At 45.4% G+C, this 19,764-nt stretch overlaps 1 protein-coding gene across 1 annotated transcript in view; it reads right to left on the bottom strand.

The window, feature by feature from the left end:
* Positions 1 to 16,906, bottom strand: part of CDC5L (cell division cycle 5 like) — a 30,955-nt gene extending 14,049 nt beyond the window's left edge. The window contains exons 1-11 of the mRNA XM_056856661.1: positions 16,812 to 16,906; positions 14,324 to 14,427; positions 13,809 to 13,970; positions 13,370 to 13,497; positions 11,549 to 11,648; positions 9,438 to 9,656; positions 8,240 to 8,384; positions 6,854 to 7,042; positions 6,114 to 6,262; positions 4,504 to 4,666; positions 896 to 1,060 (exon numbers count right to left, since the gene is read on the bottom strand). Of these exons, the coding sequence (XP_056712639.1) occupies positions 896 to 1,060; positions 4,504 to 4,666; positions 6,114 to 6,262; positions 6,854 to 7,042; positions 8,240 to 8,384; positions 9,438 to 9,656; positions 11,549 to 11,648; positions 13,370 to 13,497; positions 13,809 to 13,970; positions 14,324 to 14,427; positions 16,812 to 16,856 (1,569 nt within the window). The 5' untranslated portion in view covers positions 16,857 to 16,906. The remainder of the gene's footprint in view (positions 1 to 895; positions 1,061 to 4,503; positions 4,667 to 6,113; positions 6,263 to 6,853; positions 7,043 to 8,239; positions 8,385 to 9,437; positions 9,657 to 11,548; positions 11,649 to 13,369; positions 13,498 to 13,808; positions 13,971 to 14,323; positions 14,428 to 16,811) is intronic.
* Positions 16,907 to 19,764: the final 2,858 nt, after the last annotated feature.

Here is a 19,764-nt window from a genome sequence, read left to right as displayed (position 1 = left end):
ACACAAGAGCAATGAAATCAGTGGCCTTAGATGGGGAGAACTCTTCATAAGATTCTACTGTAATTTTAGCACATTCCAAAAACTGTGTATCGTATTCCATGGGAGTGGCTGGCCACAGTTTCAACAGAATTTAACTTTCTGACATGGAGGCCACTGGGTGACACGACTGCAGCGTTACCGGCAACCACCTAAAAGTGGTGGTTACAACACCCCTTTCACCATATGAGAGGAGATATATACATAAGAATTTCAGCATTGGCCATGCAGGTAAAATCAAAACCAATCAGGTGAATTCACAGCTTGATTTTTTAAAATCAGGATTATTATATGCATTTCTAGTTGTATTTCTCTTCCCAACTTCAGTTATCAGATCAATGAAAAATCTGCCTACCCTCTCACACAATGCCTAGGTATAAATCTTCTGGGGGAAAACATTAATTGCAACTTTGAAACTGCCAAGCTTGCCTAATATTGTATGATAATGTGTGTGTGTGTGCTGTCAAGTGACAACTGGCTTATGGCAACCCCATAGGGTTTTCAAGGCAAATGATGTTCAGAGATGGTCTGCCACTGCCTGCCTCCACATGGACTGAGAAAGTTCTGAGAGAACTGTGACTGGCCCAGCAGGCTTCATGTGGAGGAGTGGAGAATCAAACCCAGTTCTCCAGATTAGAGTCCTCCACTCTTAACCACTACACCACGCTGGCTCCTATTGTGCAATAATAGAGGCATCTATTCCTTGATACTAATTTTATGGAAAAAAACTGAATCTATAGACATGGAAAACCTTTGGTGGAAAAATTTGGGAACAATCTGCCCCCCTGCCCATCTCTGGAAGATGCATGAATGGCATCAGGAGGTGGGTTACTGTATGAATTCAAGAACTTATTCCTACCTGTTTGCGAGCATCCATATCTGCTGCATCTTCTATGTAGGCATCATCGGCATTGCGATCCTCAAGCTCCTTTTCTGCATTTTCCGGCAGGACGATTTCAAAGTCATTCTTGGGAGCAGGAAGGCCCAAAAGGCCTAGACGCAGATTTTCACGGGATTCTCTCTCCTGTGGAAAATTGAAGTCGTTTACTAAACCAAATACAGCTTATGTGTTCGTTTTCCTAAACCCAAAATGGAATAAATTGTTGTTTTTAAACCCCTATTTTCTGTCATTTTAACTGGCTGCGGACCAGCTCCAGGCAGTCTCTTGTATCCGTAACTTTCATCGTACAGTAGAGGAGGTCATGAGTTGACATAATGGGACAGGTAAGAGCTACAAAATGGTTCAACCATAGAAACAATCTGTTCTCTTCAGTCAGTGGACTCCTTGGTACGTATCCTTTTGCACTGCCCTTACGGGTACCACCTTAGGCTAAAATAGATTATACCACGTTTTAACAAATGGTCTGCATTTTCTCGAGCAACTGGAGCAAAAGGTTCAGTTCCTCTTAAAGGACTGACCCTCAGCGTACTTATTTTGTTGCTCGTTTTTTGGAGGCAGAAGAGAAGAGTCAAGGAGAGGTGTTTTTAGAGATGGGTCTTATTTAAGTTTTACAGATTTATTGTTCAAGACCTCAGTCTAAGAACAGGGGGAAACAAAGAAAGAAAACAACCTATTCTCAGGGATCAGCCAGAAAAAAGTGGTTTTTGTGGACGGTGTTCAGTAGGCCAGCCTGAGTATTCTGAAGATAATCTGGGTGACCAATTACGATTCCAACAACCGTCCAGATATGAACAGGAACAACCAGACATTGCTGATCATCTTTGGTCCACCAGAGCACATGGGATGCTTGTCTGCGCAAGTGTGTGTCCAGAGACGGCCAGGATGGCTGGCATAAGCAACGTGCTCAGGACAGGAACCAGCTCTTACTCCTAATTCCCTAGGTACTTCCTTGGAGAATACGGATGCAACCTTCATTTACATTTTATATACTTTATACAGACAGCCTGAATGTAATTTTAAAGAATACTTTTAATAATTTTGTGTACACTGAACCATCAGAAAGCAAAGGTTTCACAATCTCACCAGAATGCCTGTATCAGCTGTTAAACAAGAGTAACAACAAACTAACTAACAACGGCGGGATTTCAGTCTCCATCTACGATGCAGTGTACACTGTATTTTATTTTTTCAGGTGAGAGGAAACATTGAAAACAGGCAGCACGGATCTGCCTGCATGCCGGCTCGAAGGGTCCGGTTTTCGGATCAGTCTGGTTTTCGGACCAGTCTGGATCTGGGATGTCCAGATAAGGGCTACTCTACCTAGAATGGAAAACATCTTTCACTATGTGTTAATATGTCCACTGTATAGTGAGCCTAGAGCCAAATTTCTGGATGGAATTCTGAAGGGAGTAACTTTTTGTTCTGAATTTGATAAATTGATCTTCCTACTTTCTGACTCTGATTCGCATGTAACCTTTAGAATATCACAATTTGCTATTGCAGCCAGGAAGATTAGAGCTCTTGAAGTTATTAAGAAAAATTCTGCACAGGAATCCAAACAATGTTTTAACAGAGATTGCGTATGTAATTGATTTTACCAGGGAAATGCATACTGTTGTAATTTTATCTTTTTTTGAGATAATTTTTTCTGTATTTATGCGAGGAAGTTTTGTAACGGCCTATGGCTAAACAAATACTGATACCTAAAATCAAATAATAGAATCATAGAACTGGAAAGGACCACCAGAGTCATCTAGTCCAACCCCCTGAACAATGCAAGGTCAGTGCTCACTCAGAGCTGGTGAAGTACATTTCATGCTTGCAGTCCTGATATCTGATGCTTCTGCTGGTCCCTATTGGTGCGCACGGTTTACAATGGCCAGTGGGGCTGTCTTGCTCTCAGTGCTTGTTTTCTCTAGGTGAGGGGTGCCCACTGTGGCAGCTAAGGGCTAACGAGGCTGATCCCTCTACACATTCTTTAGCAACAAGTCCAAAAATAAAATGCGCCACAGGCACTTTAAGGGCAAGAGCCCCACATCTCTCGGCACTCTGAGAGACTACTGCGATTGTAATCTTGGAAGTGATATAAACAAATCAGAACATTTCTGTTCTGAGAGCAAAGGAACCTTGTATTTTGCACAGAAGACTGTTGTTTAAAAGTAAAGGCAAGTATTCCCTTTTTAGTTTACAAGGGAGTTCAGATTTGGCAAGCCCCAAAGATAACCATATAAAAAAAACACTTCCAGGTTTGCCTATCAAAATCCATAGGCAAACGCAAACAATCAGATAGTAAGCTTTGAGGAGAACATTCATATAAACGCTGCTTGTGCCACGGCTAAGGGGACAGTGTTAAAGGAACAGAGCTAGCATTTCCAAGGAAGTGGAAAGAATTTAAAAGCCAGTGGCATCTTACAAAAAAAGAAAAAAAGGATCAAGTTCTGCTCTGTGAAGAGAGCAAGTTCATTATAAGGTCCTGTATTTACAGCTGGAAGCCAAACTCAGGAATGGGGTGTGTGGGTGGGATTACAGGAAGGACTCTCTCTTTGGGACTGAACAGTTCCTATTCCACAAAGTCGGCTACATGTACAAACGCTTCCAAAAACAGCTTCACTAGATGCACTCAGGACCTCTTTCCCTTTCCCATGTGTCACGTGAAATGGGCTTGATTCTTATCCTTGTTACAATATGGCCACAAGCCATGTTTTCCAGTGATTATGAGCCTGTTTCTATGGCCAGAGAAGAGCTGCAGTAAGGAAGTCCCAGTCACAAACTCTGCCCCGACCCCACCAAGTGCTCTCTTTCCTCTTGACCTAACAGAAGTGCCACAGACCAACACACTAGACTACCTCCTCCTTGTGGGGTCAACCGCTAAGACAACAGGGAAGCTTCATGGTTTCGCTGGTGGCTTCCTTCTTACAGGAAAATACCTTTTTATTGCATGATGCCAGGGATGATCGGTGACCCATGGTGAAAGGGAATCGATCGGTAGGGTTGCCAATTCTGGATGGGAAATTTCTGAAGATTTTAGGGGTGGAATCAGAATCACAGAGTTGGAAGAGGCCACACTGGCCATCTAGTTCAACCCCCTGCTTAATGCAAGATCAGCCTAGAGCATCCCCGACAAGTGTTTGTCCAGCCTCTGCTTAAAAGACTGCCAGTGAGGGGGCGCTCACCCCCCACAGGTAGCTGATTCCACTGTCAAACAACTATTATTGTAAAAAAAAAATCCTTATATCCAGCCGGTACCTTTCCACTTGCAATCTAAACTCATTATTGCGAGTCCTATCCTCTGCTGCCAACAGGAACAGCTCCCTGCCCTCCTCTAAGTGACAGCCTTTAAAGAGTACCCTCTCGTCTCCTTTTCCCATGGATCTTCATGACCCACCCCTACCTCCTACTCCATTACAACTGCCAGCAGTGATATCCGTCTCATACTTACACTGGCAAAAGATCAAATTAATCTGTTTTATTTGGGAAGTATCCATCTCCATTTCTGATCATTCCATTCCACATCATGTAACAGATACAACAAAAAATTAAGCAAACCAGCACCATTCGCTACTTACCATATGCTTTGTGTATGTCGGGTCACTATAATCTGCCATTCCTTCTTCAGGGTTGATATTTAATTTATCACGCAGGGGAGTCCTACCAGGCGTCACTCCCACGACTGGCTTTGGAGTCATCCCGCCTTGAGGAGTCAGTCCTTCGGCTCCATGAGAAGGAGTCCTAGAAAAAATGCCTCTGCTCTAGTACAACACGTCGGAGCAACACCACACAAACCGTGTGCATAGCTTCCAATCTAATGTATGCAGTCACTGGAATAGCTGCTCGAGTCCCTGTTTAGGTTCTAAAATTTTGAGTCTGTTTCTTATCTAACATTTATTTTAACAACTACAAAAATGTACAGATATACCAGGGAAGTGGGCAGTGGGGAGAAGTTATAATAAAATTCTTATCGAGTGATATAGTATGTGAAGAGGGGGGGAAGCTAAGAAAAGCAAATGGTAGATGACCACTACTGGATCATCTACTATACTTCTACATCATAAGCTTCAAATAACATTCTTCCATGCCAGGCAAGGGAGGGAGGGAAGGGGGGAGGGGAGAGCAAGGCTTAATGGGAAACTGACGAGGCTGACCCATCCTGAGATTCTGGGGTGAGCAGTGCTGAATACTAAGTAGTAAAAAAAAAAAAAAAACCACCCTAAAAAGAGGCAGCCTCCAAACTTCAAGTACTATCTTCAAGTACTTGAAGGGCTGTCATATAGAGGATGGTGCCGAGTTGTTTTCTCTTGCCCCAGAAGGTCAGACCAGAACCGGGTTGAAATTCAATCAAAAGAGTTTCCGACTAGACATTAGGAAGAATTTTCTAACAGAGCGGTTCCTCAGTGTAACAGGCTTCCTCAGGAGGTGGTCAGCGCTCCTTCCCGTGGTTTTTAAGAAGAGGTTAGATGGCCATCTGTCAGCACTGCTGATTCTATGACCTTAGGCAGATCATGAGAGGGAGGGCATCTTGGCCATCCTCTGGGCATGGAGTAGGGGTCACTGTGTGTGTGTGTGGAGGTAGTTGTGAATTTCCTGCATTGTGCAGGGGGTTGGACTAGATAACCCTGGTGGTCCCTTCCAACTCTATGATTCTATTCACTCATCTTCTTACTTACGACCCACTCCCACATTCAAAAGCTAGAGACCCAGTTTAGAAGTCATGCTGCCCAATATCCTGATTATGGCTATTAGACTGGAAGCATCAGCCTGTCCCAAGCATGCACCATTCCTCTCTTCGTCTTCATCACAGATGTTCTCCTCTCCCCCTTGGTTCATGTCAATACTACACTGAGAAAGTCTATGGTTTGGATCCTGTGATCTACTAGCACAAGGAGTGTGAATCTTTGCCACATTTCCCCAGGGAGCCAGTCTGCCACCAGCAGTGCAGCACCCCCCCCCACAAGTTCACAAGGCTCCCATTACCCTTGGAATCAACTTTCCTGGGGTCAGAAGGGATTGCCTGGGGGGACGTGGCAAAGACCCACATCCATCAGCACTGTCTGCTGGTAGATTGCCGGATCAAGCCCCCATTTTTTGTCACGGGATAACCAACCAGCAAACCATCACTTTAAGTGCAAGAAAGCTCAAATGCAACTTAGCCCCCTTACAACCAAGTAGATTGGCTTACCTGAAAGGCGTGGAAAGCACAGTGTTTGGAGTCTGAACAACCTGTCTTTGAGGTGTTACACCGGAGAAGTCACTCTCGTGGAGGGGGGTATTAAGGCCACCTTTCAGGGGTGTGTCAACATTCGTAAGAGCCATCAAGTTCTGGGCTTCCTATATAGCACAAAGCAATCCATGTCAGAGTCATCACTGCAGCTGATGTCAAAAGATAAAAGTTTTAAATTCCCTGATAAGTCACTTTCAGATAAGGGGAGGGAGGATGACACCCCTACAAGCAAGCTAAAACACAATTTTCAAAAAGGGACCTGACACTGCTAAAGCATCCACTACCGAGATTTAATGAACAATGAACGTGTTGCTTGAATTCCATCCAGACGTGCCGAACCAAGGGTGATTAGAGTCCACTGCTCCAAACCACCGCTCTTAACCACTACATCACGCTGGTCAAAGTTCACCTTCATTGAGAAGAGGGTCTCACAACCCACTACACGCTGAGCTCTGCCTGATCTTTCCTCTCATAGCCTTCCTCCCAACAGACACCCTCTCAGAGGTTTTGATCCAAGCAAACCAAAAGGCGGTGCCACTTCCACCCAGGCTAAGCTCCAGACGCATCAGGGGGAGGGGCACATTCTCACCATGGCAGGGCACAGGCCTTCTGCTGCCTGTCCTCAGTGGTTACGTCACCAAATGCTGACGAAGTGGGTGACTGTCAGTTTAACGCTAACGTTTTTAAAGTGGTTTTACCTGCAGGATCCTGTCCTGGGCTGCTGGCGTTTTGGGTGTTCGGAGGGAAATGCTGTTGTTGGTAACGTTGTATTCGGACAAGAGCGTGCTGGAAGCGGAGTTCATAATCCCAGACTCCTCTGCTGTCTGACGCGCGATCTCACTTGCCTGGCCAACTTTCACCACTTCTTCAAGTTCTGTATCTGAAATCTTAAAAAGGAGTCAAGCTGATTGCCCGGCATACAGTCAGATTCCTAAGGAATCAGGAGACACCTAACAACGAAGAGCCCAACTTCAACATTAGAGAGACTGTGTGAGAATAACCCCTGGCAGCACTGAGTAACGGCAGACTTACTTCTCCTTCCAGCTAACTGGGCTAAGGGGTGCATCTGCCACTATTTTTGCAGTTATTCACCTCTGACAGTAATCACCATGATACTCCATGTCACAGTGATAACAACACTGAACAGATAGACTTTCTAACTTGGGACTGACCATCTTAGGGCTTCTTATATCTAGCCAACACACCAAATCCAAAGCTTAGAGCAGCCTTTACATCCCTATGCTTTCAAACAATGCCAACAGCTGCATTGGCCAGGCATTACTGCCGAATCCCAAAAGATCAATGTTTTTGTATCTGTGGAACGTCTGCTCTGGAGGACTTCTACCACTACCTATTTCAATGCCCTTTATGCATGCAACCCAGGGCTAAATTTCTTGTTGGGCTGGTTTCTGGCCTAAACACATCCTAGTGCTGAGAAATTAGTATTTTTGTTAACAGCTTCTGATGGGTTTGTTTTGTTTAGGACCTCCCTGTATGCTCTGGCGGCAAAGAAAATAAGGTCCGATAAGGTTACTGAGAGCTGACCCTTCGAGTTGATTTTAATGGTTGCTAGGTCTCATTGGCCGATTGGGACTCCAATGCAATTTTTAGTCATATTTGCCCTATATGCATCAATTTAGCATAGTTTTAGTTGAATATTTATTATTAATATGGCGTTTTATCAACCTAGTATTTTTCCTTTTATTATATATTTGTGGCATTGTTGATATGTTTGTAATGGCCCAAGGCTATATGCAAAAAAACCCCATTCATTCATTCAAATTGGGAAAGCACGCAAAGAGTTGTGCGTCGAAATAATGCTACTGTGAAGGACTCTCACACTGCTATTCTGGAATGTACAGAGGAAATCTGCAAAGTTGGATCCAACAGGTGATATGCATCAGGAGACGCTTCAGGGAAAGATGCTACTTGTCCATATACACAAGGCTTTAACTTTCCTTTCTGAACTGTTTCTTCCTGTGGGCAAAACATCATCCTCTGCAGTGGCTATGACACAAAAACAGCTTGATTTTCACTGGCTACCTACCCTCAGGAAACAACAACCCCAACAAAAAGCCATTTACCTGAGGGGCTGGAAGCACTAGCTTGCTTCTTTTTTTGGTGAACTCTGACACTCCACTAGTCTGAAGTATTGCGGAAGGCAAATCGGATTCCTTTTTCCGTTTCAGCTGCTGCTTGTCTTTCTTTCGCTCTCTTCCTTCCTTTTCCCTAATAAAAGGAAAGATGCCTCAACTGAATAAAAAAAACAATGTTCTTCAGAAAAGGACTGCAACACAGTGTTTCCGAGCTCATCAAACGACTTACTGGACTTAACAAAGAAAAGCCACATTATTGTTGTGGGAAGTTATTTGAAGCTGCATAATTTGTAAGATAAAATATTCAGCCGAAACATAGATTTTTTTAAACAAACAGAAATATTATTCCCTTTGCATTCTTCCTGCTTTTCCATACAATACTGTAACTCTGGAAACAGAAAAAGGGACAGGAGGTATGGGAAAGAAAATGGAAGCAATAGCGTCTTTTATGTCTTATGCTACCAAGTATAACCAGAATAAGAATTATGACACCTCTGTGCAAGATGTTAGATGCAACAAAACCTGACACAGAATGGCAAAATCAGCTTATAGTCTCTATGTTATCACCTCTTATATAACCACATACACATTAAAGAATCTTAACAAAACCTACAGTGTACAGTCCAAATACTGTGAATATCTTAATCAAAAAGTCCATACATAAGTCCACAAAATTGTGTTAACTAGTCCTAGGACTATGTAAATTTTTCATAAAAACCAATGCTTAGCACCAAGAAGTTCAAGCAAATGTAGCAATAATCTATATGTAAAATATTCTTATTATATCTTTAGTATTTCAAGAATGGATTGGTAAAGTTTAGAGGCAAAGGGGATAAGAAATCATGAAGCAGAAGTAAGGGATTAAAAAACTAGTTATCTGACAGAGTTAAATTACTGCTGCGAATATAGAGGTATCCTCATTGGCCAGTCCCCTCCTCAGTTCCAGCAGTGAATGCATACTACCTGCAGATTTTAACAATTTTCTCTCCACTAATGTCTGGAAATGTTGGACCGCGTGCTTATAACTTCTTGTGAATTGTAATAAGAATTCAGAAAAGATCATAAGCAGTTGGTTTATGGTACAGCAACATGTACTTTGTTGACACATTACACAGACATGTTCTGTGCTTCCTCTGGCACAGTGCCAGCCATTTGGATACAATCTTTTAATTGAGAGTCAACTTACGATCTCAGTTCCCCATCTAAGTCTTGCTGCCGTAACTTCCTGAAGTCCGCATCCAGCGCCTGGTAGTTTTCTTCTGATGTGTCGTAAAAACCTATAGCGGGCTTCTTTTCAAACGGGATCTCAGCGTTATAGTCGACCCCCCTTTTCTTTTTCCTTTTCTTCTGGATCTCAATCCCTGCAGCTCGGAGTTCCCTCCTCTTCTGGAGGGCAGCCAAGCGCCTAAGAAGGGGGACACAAATTAACTCAGCTTTGTAAAATGAATGTCTCTGGTTACCAAATATGGACCACTTTTAGAGGAGACACTGCTAATGTTTTTTCATGTTAAACCACAATTTCCATACTGACAATTCTACTTCCACAAAAATATTCAGTTATACTAGGCAAAGAACAAGACATCAATTTTAGTTAAGGTCTCAGAAGCTTTTAATATGAAGTGCCAAGAATGGGTTTGATTTTACTGCTGCTGCAGATGTTAAGTGGGACAGATGACCAGACTAATAACAGTTCAGACACATCTCATCAGATGTATTTTCTCCACATCTGCAGTCTGACTGACTTTGGGGCGGATGTTTTTTTCCTGATTCTATATATCAATCTAACTAATCACTCTGAGGAGTTCTTGTAGCCATTTTCTCAGGATGGAAGCACAGTTGAAGAGTGCCTGGAAACCTCAGAAACCAATAAAATCAATCCATGTTTTGGAAGTAATGTATTAAGACGACCTCTCGTTTGTCACATCTGAACCACAGCCTTCCAACAATGTAGCATTTGATCCTTCCAATCAGCATGTAGACAAAATGGGCTGACAGAAAGCCATTTTTCCCAGGCTACCCCATCAACTTTACTGCCCAAACCAATCTGAATCTGGGCTGAGATTCATCTGCTTTGTTATGGGTTGGGCTCATCCTAGATCAACTGGTGACTTGGACCCATTTTTAAGGAAATAAAGAGAATAAAAGGAAGGACGAGAAAACATATCATTATGACCCTGAGATTTACAACATGTTTCTTGTCTTACTGCAGTCATAGAATCATAGAGTTGGAAGGGACCACCAGGGTCATCTAACCCAACCCCCTGCACAATGCAGGAAATTCCAAACTACCTCCCCCCCACACCCCCATACTTCATTCCCAGAAGATGGCCAAGATGCCCTCCCTCTCATGATCTGCCTAAGGTCATAGAATCAGCATTGCTGACAGCTGCCCATCTAGTGTCCTCTTAAAAACCTCCAGGGAAGGAGAGCTTACCACCTCCCAAGGAAGCCTGTTCCACTGAGGAACCGCTCTAACTGTTAGAAAATTTTCCCTAATGTCTAGACGGAAACTCTTTCGATTTAATTTCAACCTGTTGGTTCTGGTCCGAACTTCTGGGGCAACAGAAAACAACTCGGCACCATCCTCTATATGACCACCCTTCAAGTACTTGAAGATGGTTATCATATCCCCTCTCAGTCTTCTCCTCTTCAGGCTAAACATACCCAGCTCCTGCAACCTTTCCTCAGAGTGCTTACTTACCAGAACTTATCATGCTTTGAAAGCAGAGAGAAAAAAGGAGTTTGGACATTTGCTAGAAAACCACGCGGCCACATCAACCAAGTACACTGTGCAGTGTCTGGGTGCTATGCCCAAGTCAATAGGCTGCAGACGGTACTCCTGTTTGGCCACCATGTTGTTGAGAAGAAGAAGAGTTGGTTTTTATATGTCAACTTTCTCTGCCACTTAAGGGAGAATCAAACCGACTTACAATCACCTTCCCTTCCCTCCCCACAACAGACATCCTGTGAGGTATGTGAGGCTGAGAATGACTTGCCCAAGGTCACCCAGCTGGCTTTGTGTGTAAGAGTGGGGAAACATATCCAGTTCACCAGATTAGCCTCCGCCGCTCATGTGGAGGAGTGGCATCAAACCCGGTTCTCCAGATCAGATTCCACCGCTCCAAACCACCACTCTTAACCACTACACCATGCTGGCTCTCGCTGAAAGCTCTTAACCACTACACCACGCTGAGTAATCCAACTGCCCCCCAGAAAAAAAAACCTTGGAAGACCCATAAAATCCAACAGCAAAACAGCCAAGAAAGGCAGAAATATCATGAGAGAAGCGATGCCTACCTAGCTTCTTCTAATTGCTTCTCTCTGGCTTTCCTTTTGGCTTTTTTCCCCTGAGTGTTAGCCAAACGAGCTCTAGCTTCAGAAAGCATCTCTAGTTCATCTGCAAAAGTAATGTATAGAAAGTTAACACTTGCTCATTGACAGCTGTTAGCAGGAAACCAATAAAGAGGAAGAGAGTATTAAAAACTGGGAGGGGGGAAAGCAGAGTACAGATTTCATATGCCCTGTGTCTCCTGAGACCATTCAAAAACTGATTTGGCTCTATGGATGTCTTTTCCCTAAAAGTTAAGACTGCAATGGTTAGTTTTCTCCCCTGTGTATGTGTGAAGTGCCATCAAGTCAATTCCGACTTATGGCAAACATGAATTAATGGCCTCCAAAACGTCCTATCATTAACAGCCTTTCTCAGGTCTCGCAAGCTGAGGACTGTGGCTTCCTTCATGGAATCAATCCACCTCATGTTGGGAATTCCTCTTTCCCTGCTGCCTTCCGCTTTTTCTAGCATTATTGACATTTCCAGTGACTCATCTTCTCATAAACTAATGTACAATAACCTCAGTTTGGTCATTTTAGCTTCTAGGGAGAGTCCAGGCTCCTAGGAATACAGAAATAACATTACTGCTACAGCTTGAACATGTTTCAGGAGAGTAGCTGTGTTGGTCTGCAGTAGAAGAGTTAGATCCAAGTCTAGTGGTACCTGACCAACAAGATTTTCGGGCTATAAGCTGTCAAGAGTTAGTTTCCTGGGAGCTTGAATCTGGTGATTTATCAGTGGAAGGCAATAAGCAGTTGTGGATTTTTGCCACACTCCCCTCTGCCTAACAGTCCCTTCTGACCCTATGTGCAAATCTGATTTCTGGGGTTACAGGACCCATAATAAAAGCAGCTGTGCTGAGGGCTGCTCTGAAGAAGAGGAAGGGGACAAAATCACTCCTTCGCCCATCTTGTGGCTGGGGAAGAGGGAGGCAATTCTTCCCTTACCCCCTCTTTATTGCATCCTTCAAACCCATGTGGCTGCTTCTCCACATGGATGACGTGATCCCAGGAATCAACTTTCTCTGGATCAAAAGGAACAGCTGAGCGGGATGGGAAGGCATCTAAAATCTGCGCTCCCTTCTACTGGCAGAACCCTGGATCCAATGCAGTATTTTTTTAAAAAACTGATTCTTTCCACACACACAAAAAAGTAAAAGTAAAATAAAAATCCTTTCAAACCATTAAAGAATGAAGCACTTAAGATTTGTAAGGACTTTTGTTACTCTACTGAAAGATCATCTAATGCTCTTAAAATTGAACACATGAGGCTGCCTTATACTGAATAAGACCCTTGGTCCATCAAAGTCAGTATTGTCTACTCTGACCAACAGTGGCTCTCCAGGGTCTCAGGCAGAGAAAGGTCTTTCACACCCCCTACTTGCCTAGTCCTTTAACTGGAGATGCCGGGGATTGAACCTGGGACTTTCTGCTTGCCAAGCAGATGCTCTACCACTGAGCCACAGCCCCACCCTTTCTCAATGGTAGTATTTTGGAGAGAGATGAATTACTGCTAGCCCACCTCCCAACTCTATTTCAGTAACACATAGAAAGTCACACTGTTGAACTGAAGTAAAGATTGCATGATATAACAGATGCCGTTACCATACAAAGATGAGAAAGCTGCGGGAAGGTGAGCAATGGCGAACTAAAAAGAGAAACGTTCAATACCTCTCAGGGGAATAACAGTGGTGTGCCGTTCATTGAAGAAAGAGAACCACATATAGCTGGATAATGATTAAAAATGGGGAAGTGAGACAAATTCGCAAAGCATTTTCTTTCACATACCCTCATCCATATCAATAGGATCTGGCCTGGCTGGCTTGGTTTCCGGGTTTGGGTCAATTTCTCCAGGTTTCAGTTTCCGAGGATCGTCAGCTGTTTCTTCTTCATTGTCTCTCTGAGCAGCCTTATCCCTGAAAAGATGACAGATCAAGAGACTGCAGTAATAGTTATGTCAAAAGATGCACTTAAATAAATGCTAAGAGAAACACAGCACTGGGGAAAAAAGACCTACGAAAGTCCCACCAACACCAAGTATTCTCACTTGTTAGAACTCCCTAGAAGATGGATGGCCTGAGTAGACCCACAGGCAGAGCCAATGGCTCATGACCACCCCAAACATTTTCTTCAGAAAATCCCCATTTGCTTCTGTAATTGGAAAAGCCCGCAGAACCTCCCGACACCAAACAAGTGGCGCTGTTTGTTACAGAACAGAGCTACTTACAGAAGAAATTCATAATGCTCCAAGCACTGGGCGGCTGTTCTTCCGATGATGGGTGCAATGGTCCTCCACTGGGTTGGCATAAGTTTGGCCAAATGCAGGAGCTTTTCTTCTTCTTCCCGGGACCATTCTGTCTTCTTTATACTGGGGTCGAGCCACTCATACCTTATTGGAAAGGGCAAAAATGGGGGTTATTTTCTTAATACGAAATGCCTACCAACTAGCCCTACGTCATAGGAACAACTCTCAAGGCACTCTAACAAGAAATATAGAGAGAATGAAACTCACAGAGTTGGATTCCACCTAAAACTTCCCTGCATGGAAGCACGACTTCCTCACCTCCCTCCTTCTGCTGAAGGCTGAAATACCTCTCAAAATGGTGCTCTTTGGGGGAACCCAAGGAACAGACTTCTATACACAGCCTTATTGACCTCACCAACCTTTAATGGCTGAATTATTCTGAAGTTCCCCCTAATGATGCATCCCATTTTCCCCAGAGACTACACTCTATTACCTACCATCTGGCTTTACACTGCTTTGCCGATTTTCTGTGCAGGAGGGAAGCAATGCGAGACCACTGGTTTTTGCCATATTTCATCACAGCCGCTTTAAGAATTTCATCCTTTAAAAAAAAATCAAAAGTTTTTGTAGTTATTCATCGTAACTTTTCTTCCGAATCCTGGAGTGTTACAGGGAGTACCAGGCAACTCTCTTCATCCCAGAAATGCAGTAAGTGATTATGCAAAGGAAGACAATGGCTAACCCAGCTCTGTTAGCCTCTTGCCTTGAAAACCCTATGGGGTCGTCATAAGTCGGCTGGGTCTTGACAGCACTTTACACAAGCACAAAGCAGTCGAGAAAGCCTTTTCACAGAGGTTTGTAAAAGCGATCACAGCTCACCCAAGTCGTGAAACAAATTCCATCATACCTATGTAGGCAGTTACCGCTGGGGTGACACCCACCCCACCACTCCAAGCCAAGTGCTAGGGCTGAAAAGGCTATTTGGATAAGTTACCCCTGGAGTCTACTGACAGCATTTTAAGAGAAAAACGACGTCTCAGAGCTTCGCTGCTGATAAAAGGGTTCCTTGCAATCCAACTCTGGCTTACTAAGAAGCCTAATATCACACTGGAACACAACATGCCACCATTATGAGCCTTGTCATTAATCAAGCCAGTTGCCCTGATACGGGAGAAGGGAACAAAAAGGACACTCTGGCCTCTGTCAGCAGCCAGAGGGAAAGGGTTACATCTTCTCTCTCTCGAGAAGCACATCGAGGCTAAAGAAGATCAGCCACTGGCCAGAAAAGAACTCTGCTCCAGCTGCCCCCAGGAAGGAAGAACAAAGGGGGAAAGGAAATCTTGCCTCTGCCACTGGTGGGAGGAATTAGCACCCTGAGGCAGGCTTTCATCAAAGAAAAACCTGGTTAGAAAAGTCCAACTGAGCCTAAATAAATAAATTCTGCCAAACTGATCCTCCTCCTTTTTCCTTCCCCTAGTGGGTCTTGCCTTCTTTAGGGTGGGATCCTGCCTCTTTGTTAATATCAGCACCTTTGGAAGACCACCATCAGAGAAGAAAGCTGTAAAATCAATCTTTACTAATCCACTCATAGCCACTTTTATTGCAAATCACCTCGAGCACTTTTATGAAGAAAGGCAGAGGAGAAATATCCTAAATAAATACTAGCCATTAGAAACTACTCCCAAGTTGGCCTGGCAGCTGATACACATAAACCTGCCCTCCTACTGAATCAGACCATTGGTTAATCAAGGTCAGTAATGCCACAGAATCACAGGGTTGGAAGGGGCCATACTGGCCACCTAGTCCAACCCCCTGCTTAATGCAGGATCAGCCTAGAGCAGGGGTGTCGAACTCAATTGTTACAAAGGCCGGATAAGACATAAATGTCACTTGGTCGAGCCATGCCTCACCAGCCCAGATCGAGAAAGGAATGGTGGCTGCCTCGACTGGCTTGCGGGCCGGATAAGAACTCTCAAGGGGCCAAATCCAGCCCTCCGGCCTTATGTCTGACACCCCTGGCCTAGAGCATCCCTGACAAGTGCTTGTCCAGCCTCTGCTTAAAGGCTGCCAGTGAGGGGGAGCTCACCACCTCTAATTCCACTGTCAAACTCCTCTTACTGTAAATAAATAAATAAATTCCCAATATCCAGCTGGTACCTTTCTGCCTGCAATTTAAACACATTATTGTGAGTTAAAGGTAAAGGTCCCCTGTGCAAGCACCGGGTCATTCCTGACCCATGGGGTGACGTCACATCCCGACGTTTCCAAGGCAGACTTTGTTTACGGGGTGGTTTGCCAGTGCCTTCCCCAGTCATCTTCCCTTTACCCCCAGCAAGCTGGGTACTCATTTGACCGACCTCGGAAGGATGGAAGGCTGAGTCCACCTTGAGCCGGCTACCTGAAACCAACTTCCGTCGGGATCGAACTCAGGTCGTGAGCAGAGCTTTTGACTGCAGTACTGCAGCTTAACACTCTGCGCCACGAGGCTCCTATTATTGTGAGTTAATGGGTTTTAATTGCAGGCGGAAAGGTACCGGCTAGGTATTAGGGAAAAGGTGTCCATTCAGACGGGCAGTGACACTCCAGAGTCACTGGCAGAGGCCTTTTAACTGGAGATGCCGGGGATTGAACCTGGAACCTTCTGCATGCCAAGCAGAGGCTCTTCCTCCGAGCCACAGCCCGTCCCCAAACTTAGAAATCCAGGATCTGGCACTTCCAGGGGTAACATATCCAAATAGCCTTTCCAGACCCAGCATCACTTTATTGTTGGTCTTAACACCATCAATGATGCACGATTCCTTCCCACGGTACAAAACACCCGTTGAGCAAGAGAGTCACTCGTGCGCAGGCGCCACAGGGGAGCGCTACCCCTGGCGCATGCGCACTGGCGTTCCCTCACTGAGGTTGAAGAGAGGCCTCCGGAGGGGAAGAGAAAGGCAAGCGGGGAAGAGCGCAGACCGGGGGGAGAAGGGATGCGCTACTCACTTCGGTGTTGCGCCACACGCCTCCTTTAATCATAATCCGCGGCATTTTGGCGGCAGAATAGGGCGAGCTCCAGGCACGAGGGGAATAACGGCCAAGGCGCGTAGCCGCTAACCCCTCGCCACAGCGACGCGGTTGGGCCAACTGCGCACGCGCGGCCCGGGAGGAGGCGGTCTCGAGATGTCGCGAGCTGATTGGGGATTGGAGGAGACAGAAGTGCCCGTTGCTGCCTTTTCGTCCCGCCCATATGCGTATTACGTCAGAAATGTTCATTCTACGGAACATGATACTGAAGCCGAGGAAAGAGCGGGAGGCGAGCGGTCACAGCGCCCCCTGGCTGGCGCCGAGAAAATGGTGTAGGATGAGTTTGCAGGCTGCCTTTTGCAGGAATACCTCTTGTGAGAAGTGCGGTGAGACAACTGTTTTATTTTGCTGCCTGTTAAAAATCTGGACACGCTCGCTCGAATAGGAATAGGAATGCATCTGGAATTTGGAGAAGCAGAAACTAAAGCAATGGCGATTAAAAAAAAACCTTGCTTGTCCACCGATGTGCTTTGCAAGTATTATTTGAGATGCGCTCAAATTTACGAATAAAACATGCTTCTCCCCCCTTGAATGACGTGATGCGCATGCTCCGATTTCAGCATCACGGTTGAAAATTGACAGGTGTTGAATTGGGCGAAGTTAGACGCTTGTATAAAATGGGTCACACGAGACAGTCTGGATTAAGCAGGGTTGCCAGCCTCTAGGTGGGAACTGGAGGTCTTCCAGGATCACTGCTGTTCTCTGGACTACAGAGGTCAGTTTCCCTGGAGGAAATGACAGTTTTGCAGGCTGGACTCTATGGCATCACATCCCTGCTGAGCTCTCTCCCTTTCCGAAGCCCTGCCTTTTCTCCAGGGGAACTGATCTCTATCGGCTGAAGATTAGTTGTAACAGTAGATCTCCAGCCATCACCTGGAAATTGGCAACCCTCGTTTCCACACTTCTGCCTAGCCTTTAGCATTGTGTGTGCAAAGTGTCTTCAAGTCACAGCCCATTTAAGAGACATTCATAAGTGGCTTGCCATTGCCTGAGTCTTCATAGCAACCTTGGACTTCCTCGGTGGTCTCCCATCCAAGTACTAACCAGGGCTGACCCTGCTTAGCTTCTGAGATCTGAGGATTGGCCTAGCCTAGGCCATCCACATCAGGGCACCTTTGGTATTGCCACCTCTGAAAGCCATGTGGACCAAGATTGTGGCCATCAGAGAAACAGGGGGACCCCATTCTTCTACCACCTCCCCAGTAGATGGGAACATTGTACCCCAGTTGCAGAGGCATATAGCAGTAGACCCCAACTGGGGCAGCTGTCTGCTCCCCCCTTGGGGGCTGCCTATACCTTGATGAGGGAAGGCTGCTGGTGGGGTTCCAGTGATTCTTCAGCCTCGTCCTGGACTTTTGCCAGCTCCCCAGAATCGCTAGGTTTGCACCTGATCCCAACATTACACTCCTGGGCACCTGTCTGTGTTCCCTGGCAACCGCTTCCTTCTGGAGTCTCAGGGATAAAACATGAAGGGTTGCATGGAACGGGGGGGGGGGAATCCCAGGGAGTTTCAGGTCAGTCCCTAACAGCTGACTGGTTAGCAACCTGCTGAACTCATCCTCCTGCAGGTGATTCTCGGCCATGCATGCTGGGTTTGCCCAGGTGCCTTTCCCTGTAAAGGGATGCAGGGAGTAAGGCCTCTTCTTTACTTGGAAATTGAAATGTTGGGTGTGCAGCGTCTCTCCTGCAGCTGAGAACCAGTTCTAGCTTCCCTGCCTGTCTTTGGCTTTCTTTCGGGTTCTTTGGCTTTTGCTATGGGGACTGGCAGTAACAGCAAATGGGATCAGCTCTTCTTTGTAAGTAGCGTGGCTATTTAGTCGTGCTGTAGTGGTGGCCCAGGCTAGCCTGATCTCGTCAGATCTCAGAAGCTAAGCAGGGTCAGCCCTGGTTAGTATTTGGATGGGAGACCACCAAGGAAGTCCAGCGTTGCTGTGCAGAGGAAGGCACTGGCAAACCACCTCTTAGTCTCTTGCTATGAAAACCCCAAAAAGGGGTTGCCAAAAGTTGGCTGTGACTTGATGGCTCTTCACACACACACAGTGGTTAAGAGCAGTGGAATCTGATCTGGAGCACCGGGTTTGATTCCCCACTCCTCCACATGAGCGGCCGAGGCTAATCTGGTGAACTGGATTTGTTTCCCCACTCCTCCACACGAAGCCAGCTGGGTGACCTTGGGCTAGTCACAGCTCTCTCAGCCACACCTACCTCACAGGGTGTCTGTTGAGGGGAGGGGGAGTGGATTGTAAGCCGGGTTGAGTCTCCTTTAAGTGGTAGAGAAAATCAGCATATAAAAATTAACTCTTCTTCATCTTGTTTTATTTTTCCTTTTAATTGCCTGTGATGGTATGAGGGTTCACTTTTCTTTCACTCTCTCTGAAACCAATACACTTTGTTGTATTACTTAAGCAAAGGTGTGAGGCTAGTCTGTGCGTGGCTCTTCCCCGCCCAGAAACGAACCTCAAGGCTGGAGTAGTAAAGCCTGAGAATCGGGGAATGACTGGCCTAAAATAAAATAGGTCCTGGTCTCTCTCTCTTGCCTGTCAAGTCGAGGGGAGGCTGGAACCTTGCATGGTTCTAGCTTCTCTGCTCTTCTTTGGAGCTCAAAACTACAAGGCACGGTCTTTGCAACTCAATAGCTATTCATAGGTGTTTTCCTCAGGGACCGGCTCGCGGGGGCTTCCTGTTTGTGCTGCTGATACAGCGCACTGGCAATGAGGTTTCCACGTGGCAGTTTTCCCTGTAGATGCCCTGCCCTAGTCCCCTGGCAGCAATCCCCCCCCCATGCCACCAGTTTTTTTTTTTAAAAAAAAAAACAGCAATTGAATATCATTATAACACTATCTTAAGTATCAAGTTATCTGAATGCCCAGCT

Source organism: Euleptes europaea, chromosome 10 (genome assembly GCF_029931775.1).
Source record: "Euleptes europaea isolate rEulEur1 chromosome 10, rEulEur1.hap1, whole genome shotgun sequence".
NCBI lineage: Eukaryota > Metazoa > Chordata > Lepidosauria > Squamata > Sphaerodactylidae > Euleptes > Euleptes europaea.
Note: the sequence above shows the minus strand (reverse complement) of the source record. Positions and strands in the feature narration are given on the sequence as shown.